This window comes from Oncorhynchus gorbuscha, linkage group LG13 (genome assembly GCF_021184085.1).
Source record: "Oncorhynchus gorbuscha isolate QuinsamMale2020 ecotype Even-year linkage group LG13, OgorEven_v1.0, whole genome shotgun sequence".
In the NCBI taxonomy this organism is placed as follows: Eukaryota; Metazoa; Chordata; class Actinopteri; order Salmoniformes; family Salmonidae; genus Oncorhynchus; species Oncorhynchus gorbuscha.
The window spans coordinates 90,120,141-90,127,275 of NC_060185.1; the positions used below are offsets into that span (position 1 = coordinate 90,120,141).

General features: G+C 47.1%; 1 protein-coding gene across 2 annotated transcripts in view; it reads right to left on the minus strand.

Annotated features, from left to right (window-relative positions):
• Positions 1-2,134: 2,134 nt before the first annotated feature.
• LOC123993690 (neuroligin-3-like) overlaps positions 2,135-7,135 on the minus strand; it is a 408,214-nt gene continuing 403,213 nt past the window's right edge. For both annotated transcript variants that reach the window (XM_046296092.1, XM_046296091.1), the window contains exons 7-8: positions 4,480-4,714; positions 2,135-3,831 (exon numbers count right to left, since the gene is read on the minus strand). In XM_046296092.1, coding sequence (XP_046152048.1) covers positions 3,196-3,831; positions 4,480-4,714 — 871 coding nt within the window. In that variant the 3' untranslated portion in view covers positions 2,135-3,195. The remainder of the gene's footprint in view (positions 3,832-4,479; positions 4,715-7,135) is intronic.

The following is a 7,135-nucleotide window of genomic DNA, read 5'->3' on the forward strand; positions in this document are numbered from 1 at the left end:
GGGAGAGAGAAAATAGAGAGAGAGAGGGAAGAGGGAGAGAGGGAAGAGGGAGAGAGAGAAGAGAGAGAGAGAGAGAGAGAAGAGAGAGAGAGGGAAGAGGGAGAGAGAGAATAGAGAGAGAGAGGGAAGAGGGAGAGAGGGAAGAGGGAGAGAGAGAAGAGAGAGAGAGAGGGAAGAGGGAGAGAGAAGAGAGAGAGAGAGAGAGAAGAGGGAGAGAGGGAAGAGGGAGAGAGAGAATAGAGAGAGAGAGGGAAGAGAGAGAGAGAGAAGAGAGAGAGAGAAGAGAGAGAGAGGGAAGAGGGAGAGAGAGAATAGAGAGAGAGAGGGAAGAGGGAGAGAGGGAAGAGGGAGAGAGAGAAGAGAGAGAGAGAGGGAAGAGGGAGAGAGAAGAGAGAGAGAGAGAGAAGAGGGAGAGAGAGAAGAGAGAGAGGGAAGAGGGAGAGAGAGAAGAGAGAGAGAGAGGGAAGAGGGAGAGAGAAGAGAGAGAGAAGAGGGAGAGAGAGAAGAGAGAGAGGGAAGAGGGAGAGAGAGAAGAGAGAGAGAGAAGAGGGAGAGAGGGAAGAGGGAGAGAGAGAGAGAGAGAGAGAGAGAGGGAAGAGGGAGAGAGAGAAGAGAGAGAGAGAGAAGAGGGAGAGAGAGAAGAGAGAGAGGGGGAAAGAATGAAAGAGAGAGAACACTGAGATGAACAATTTCTGTTTGGTGATTTTCCCAAAACTCTAATCTCAGTCTATATGGAAATTGAGAAATGACGAAGAGGAGAAACAGAATTTCCAACAAAAAAAGAAAGAATTTCAGTACAAGAAAAAAAGTCTCAATTTTTCTGGTTTTAATTTGGCACATGGCACAATCAGCATGTATGCGTCTGGTATACATAAATAAATATTAAATATATTTATACATAAATATACATATAGAGCTCATACAAAGCCACCTGGAGCGGTCGGTTGTTCAGCTTCATGATGTTATCGATGACGAAGACAACACATACACAGAAATTACCTTCATACATGTTGGGGGTGCTTTCAGTTTGATATTAACAGTAGTACTATTTACCTAGTGTAGTTACCTCTCTGTACTGCTAAACAGTAGTACTAGTTACCTAGTGTAGTTACCTCTCTGTACTGCTAAACAGTTGTACCAGTTACCTAGTGTAGTTACCTCTCTGTACTGCTAAACAGTTGTACCAGTTACCTAGTGTAGTTACCTCTCTGCACTGCTAAACAGTAGTACTAGTTACCTAGTGTAGTTACCTCTCGGAACTGCTAAACAGTAGTTCACTAGTAGAGTAGTTACCTCTCTGCACTGCTAAACAGTAGTACTAGTTACCTAGTGTAGTTACCTCTCGGAACTGCTAAACAGTAGTTCACTAGTAGAGTAGTTACCTCTCTGAACTGCTAAACAACAGTTCACTAGTAGAGTAGTTACATGGGAGGGATATTTCTCTGTAAAAGCCCTATACGTATGTGTATGTATGCCCATATTTATATATATATACATAAAGAAACACAAGAACACTGATGTAGTCTATTCAGTGCAAACAGGTCACTGTCTGCTTTTCAAGAGATTCTCTCCCTTTCTTATAAAGTCAATGGAATCATGTCAGTTAGTTCAGTTGAATCTTTAGCTATTTTTTAAATTTATCTTACACGTAAAATAATAGATTTATTTTTGTCAACTTTAAGCAAAATTAGACATATATTTTTAAATAAAAATAACAAAAGTGCTATTTGGCAGTAAAGACGTAACACCCAGAGACACAGCTGCAGCGTAAACAACACGGGTGATTGAGAAACGAATGAACAAGATGAGAAAGAACTCCTCCCCTCCACCCACTCCTATCCTGCCACCACATACAACGCCCTACAAACACAAGAAGCAGTTGTGTAAGCCCACACACACACACACACACACACACACACACACACACACACACACACACACACACACACACACACACACACACACACACACACACACACACACACACACACACACACACACACACACACACACACACACACACACACACACACACACACACACACACACACACACACACACACACACACACACACACGTGTGTGCACGGATACGCTGGTGTGCAAACATACACGCTTGCACACACATGTGCAAACATGTGCACACACGCACACATGCAAGTAGACACGCACACACAACCATGTTTATATGCACACCGACACACAGGTGCGCTGAGCAATGTGTGTGCGTAAATGTACACACTTTGTGGAGAGAGATAAGATCAGATCGCTTAACAGATAAATTGGTTGCAAAATATGGACTTTTTTTCTCCTTTTCTTAACAAAGCAATCACAGTAACATAGTTGTTATTTCTGTGGTGTCATCTGGGATGGCAGAGTCTATTCCAGACGAATCCTCTCTATGGGAGATTTTAAAAAAGATACCACCATCTGTGTGGCTGTAGTTGTTGTGTGGGTCCGCAACAGAGAAGCTAGCTGCACCAAGATGCTTTTTCATTCTCTGCATCTTCAACACTGCAGTAGAGTTGATACTCTTGGTACCAGTTCAGTTCAGTTCATGATTCAGTCACTTGTGTCTTTTGAGTCAAAATATCACACACTCCACATGGAATAGTCTCTGGGAACAATAGAAATGAAGAATGATTAAAACAAATCTAAACAAGACAAGCTTTTGTAAGGCATTGAAACAAAACAAAATAAGCGACTTAAATGATGCTGATTTCCTGGTAGAGGCCTTTGTTTGAAGTCTGTCTTCCTCAGGAGAGACAAAGACGCGAAAGACAAAGACACTTTTCTCTTGGTGTTATGAATTCAAGAAGAATGTGTTGATAATTTCCCCTGTCAGTCTGCTTAAAAAGGCTTTTAAAATTATTATTAGAAAATAAAACACAGCACAAAGGACCCTTCCCTCCTCAGCCCCATCCCATCGAGGCAGGGAGGAATAGCAATTTGATTTTGGCAGCTCTGCACAACTTGACATCCGCACAGAAAGCAGTGAGCTCTCCTCTCCTCTCAGACACTCTCTGTCCTCTTCTTGGTAGTAAAAGTCTCATTAAATCTCTTTACTTTTTAATCCCACTCACTTATTCCTGCCTTCTCCCCCCCCAAACCCTTTCCCTGTGATATTTATAAAAACAGAATCCTCTTCTCCTCCTCCATCACCCTCTCCTCCACCATCCCCCTCTCCTCCGTAAAGCTATACCCGGGTGGTGGAGTGGGAGTGGGGCAGGCCGGTGGAGTTGAACCCGGCTGTGAAAGTGTTGTAAGGGTGCAGGTTGGGCATCCCCACCAGAGAGTTTGGGATCATGGTGATGGTATTGGGGGTCATCAAAGGAATGTCGTCCGGTGACCTCCGCAGGGTCAGAGTGTAGTCGGGAAGCGAGGCCAGACGCAGCCCTCCGTCATTCCCCGGGTTCCCCACCCCCATTGCCTCACACTCGTGGTGCGTCTGGTTGATCTGCAGGGACATGATCTCCTCCTCGTTGGGACGTTGGTGGTGACCGATGTCGTTGGCCTGGCCGTGGCGGGTCTGTGGGCTGGGTTGACCCCGGTGACCTGCCGAAGCCTCCCTCCGTTTATCCTTCCGGTAGTAAAGCGCTGCGAAGGCTAGAACGTTGAGGAAGAGCAGCGAGGCTCCCACGGCGATGGTGACGCTGAGCTCCGTAGAGTAGTCCCTGGGGTTCTCTATGACCAACGGCCCGGTCTCCTCGTCTCCGTTCCACGCCTCATTATCCTCGTTGTTGTAGGCCGGGGACATGGGGGGCCGCTTGGTGTTGAAGGGCCACGTCTTCTTGGTGGACAGGGAGTTCTGGGTCGTCTCGGATGGGGGGACCTTCAAATCAAACATATTATAATGTATATCTTATCCAGAGAGACTTCTTACAGTCAGTGTATTCAACTAAGTTAGGTAATACAACCATATCACCACATATCAAATCAAACTTAAATTGAAAGTGTATTTACAAATCACACCACACTTTCTAGGAAACCAATCAAATGAAAGGTGTGAGTTAAAGAGATGTAGCAGTACCTTGGTGGTGGTAGAGGTGTAGTGGAACATGTCGTGGAGGTTATGCAGATGAGAGTTAAAGAGATGTAGCAGTACCTTGGTGGTGGTAGAGGTGTAGTGGAACATGTTGTGGAGGTTATACAGGTGTGAGTTAAAGAGATGTAGCAGTACCTTGGTGGTGGTAGAGGTGTAGTGGAACATGTTGTGGAGGTTATACAGGTGTGAGTTAAAGAGATGTAGCAGTACCTTGGTGGTGGTAGAGGTGTAGTGGAACATGTTGTGGAGGTTATACAGGTGTGAGTTAAAGAGATGTAGCAGTACCTTGGTGGTGGTAGAGGTGTAGTGGAACATGTCGTGGAGGTTATACAGGTGAGAGTTAAAGAGATGTAGCAGTACCTTGGTGGTGGTAGAGGTGTAGTGGAACATGTCGTGGAGGTTATACAGGTGAGAGTTAAAGAGATGTAGCAGTACCTTGGTGGTGGTAGAGGTGTAGTGGAACATGTCGTGGAGGTTATACAGATGGGGCACCAGGTGTTTCCAGAAGGCCACCTTGGTGGCTCGGTAGTGGTCCCTGACGCGGGGCTTCAGGCCGATATGGAGGTACAGCTGATCCTGGGGGTTGTACTTAGACCAGGCTACCTCCTCGAAGCGGTTAGCCTTGGTGTGGATGAACTTAGTATCCTGAGGAACAGGCTTGTTGGGGTCCCTGAGGAGAGAGAGAGAGAGAATATCTGGTCTCTGTATTTAACCTGTAGAAGATTGTCTGTCACTTGTATTATTGACGTTTTGATACAGCCATTTTTACCCCAAGGATAAAGATGTTGACTAGCAAGAGAATAATCCACAATTTGTACACACCGTGTGTCTAAATACATTACAAATCTGCCTTCTAGCCTTCTCTCCCTCAGGACAACAAGGAGCGGCATCCCTGTCTGTCTGTTACTCTCCCAGCCTCCCCACTGTTCCTCTTAACTCAGGTCTGGTGCACCATGCCATCAACAACCTCAAAAACCAGGATGTCTTCTCACTGCCGGAAGCTTTTCAAGTAAACAGACAGCCTACTGCAGGGCTCGGCAACATTGTCCCTGAGTATCACAGCCTACTGCAGGGCTCGGCAACAATGTCCCTGAGTATCACAGCCTACTGCAGGGCTCGGCAACAATGTCCCTGAGTATCACAGCCTACTGCAGGGCTCGGCAACAATGTCCCTGAGTATCACAGCCTACTGCAGGGCTCGGCAACAATGTCCCTGAGTATCACAGCCTACTGCAGGGTAGACAACAATGTCCCTGAGTATCACAGCCTACTGCAGGGCTCGGCAACAATGTCCCTGAGTATCACAGCCTACTACAGTAAAGACAACAATGTCCCTGAGTATCACAGCCTACTGCAGGGTAGACAACAATGTCCCTGAGTATCACAGCCTACTGCAGGGCTCGGCAACAATGTCCCTGAGTATCACAGCCTACTGCAGGGCTCGGCAACAATGTCCCTGAGTATCACAACCTACTACAGGAAAGACAACAATGTCCCTGAGTATCACAGCCTACTGCAGGGCTTGGCAACAATGTCCCTGAGTATCACAGCCTACTACAGGGTAGACAACAATGTTCCTGAGTATCACAGCCTACTACAGGGTAGACAACAATGTCCCTGAGTATCACAGCCTACTACAGGGTAGACAACAATGTCCCTGAGTATCACAGCCTACTACAGGGTAGACAACAATGTCCCTGAGTATCACAGCCTACTGCAGGGTAGACAACAATGTTCCTGAGTATCACAGCCTACTACAGGGTAGACAACAATGTCCCTGAGTATCACAGCCTACTGCAGGGCTCGGCAACAATGTCCCTGAGTATCACAGCCTACTGCAGGGCTCGGCAACAATGTCCCTGAGTATCACAGCCTACTGCAGGGCTCGGCAACAATGTCCCTGAGTATCACAGCCTACTGCAGGGCTCGGCAACAATGTCCCTGAGTATCACAGCCTACTGCAGGGCTCGGCAACAATGTCCCTGAGTATCACAGCCTACTGCAGGGTAGACAACAATGTCCCTGAGTATCACAGCCTACTGCAGGGTAGACAACAATGTTTCCCTGAGTATCACAGCCTACTGCAGGGCTCGGCAACAATGTCCCTGAGTATCACAGCCTACTGCAGGGTAGACAACAATGTCCCTGAGTATCACAGCCTACTGCAGGGTAGACAACAATGTCCCTGAGTATCACAGCCTACTGCAGGGCTCGGCAACAATGTCCCTGAGTATCACAGCCTACTGCAGGGCTCGGCAACAATGTCCCTGAGTATCACAGCCTACTGCAGGGCTTGGCAACAATGTCCCTGAGTATCACAGCCTACTACAGGAAAGACAACAATGTCCCTGAGTATCACAAACCTACTACAGGGTAGACAACAATGTCCCTGAGTATCACAGCCTACTGCAGGGTAGACAACAATGGGTAGACAACAATGTCCCTGAGTATCACAGCCTACTGCAGGGTGTCCCTGAGACAACAATGTCCCTGAGTATCACAGCCTACTGCAGGGCAACAATGTCCCTGGTATCAACAATGTCCCTGAGTATCACAGCCTACTACAGGAAAGACAACAATGTCCCTGAGTACAACAATGTCCCTGAGTATCACAGCCTACTACAGGGTAGACAACAATGTCCCTGAGTATCACAGCCTACTACAGGGTAGACAACAATGTCCCTGAGTATCACAGCCTACTACAGGGTAGACAACAATGTCCCTGAGTATCACAGCCTACTACAGGGTAGACAACAATGTCCCTGAGTATCACAACCTACTGCAGGGTAGACAACAATCACAGCCTACTACAGGAAAGACAACAATGTCCCTGAGTATCACAGCCTACTGCAGGGCTCGGCAACAAGGTCCCTGAGTATCACAGCCTACTACAGGGTAGACAACAATGTCCCTGAGTACCACAGCCTACTACAGGGTAGACAACAATGTCCCTGAGTATCACAGCCTACTACAGGGTAGACAACAATGTCCCTGAGTATCACAGCCTACTGCAGGGTAGACAACAATGTCCCTGAGTATCACAGCCTACTGCAGGGTAGACAACAATGTCCTTGAGTATCACAGCCTACTG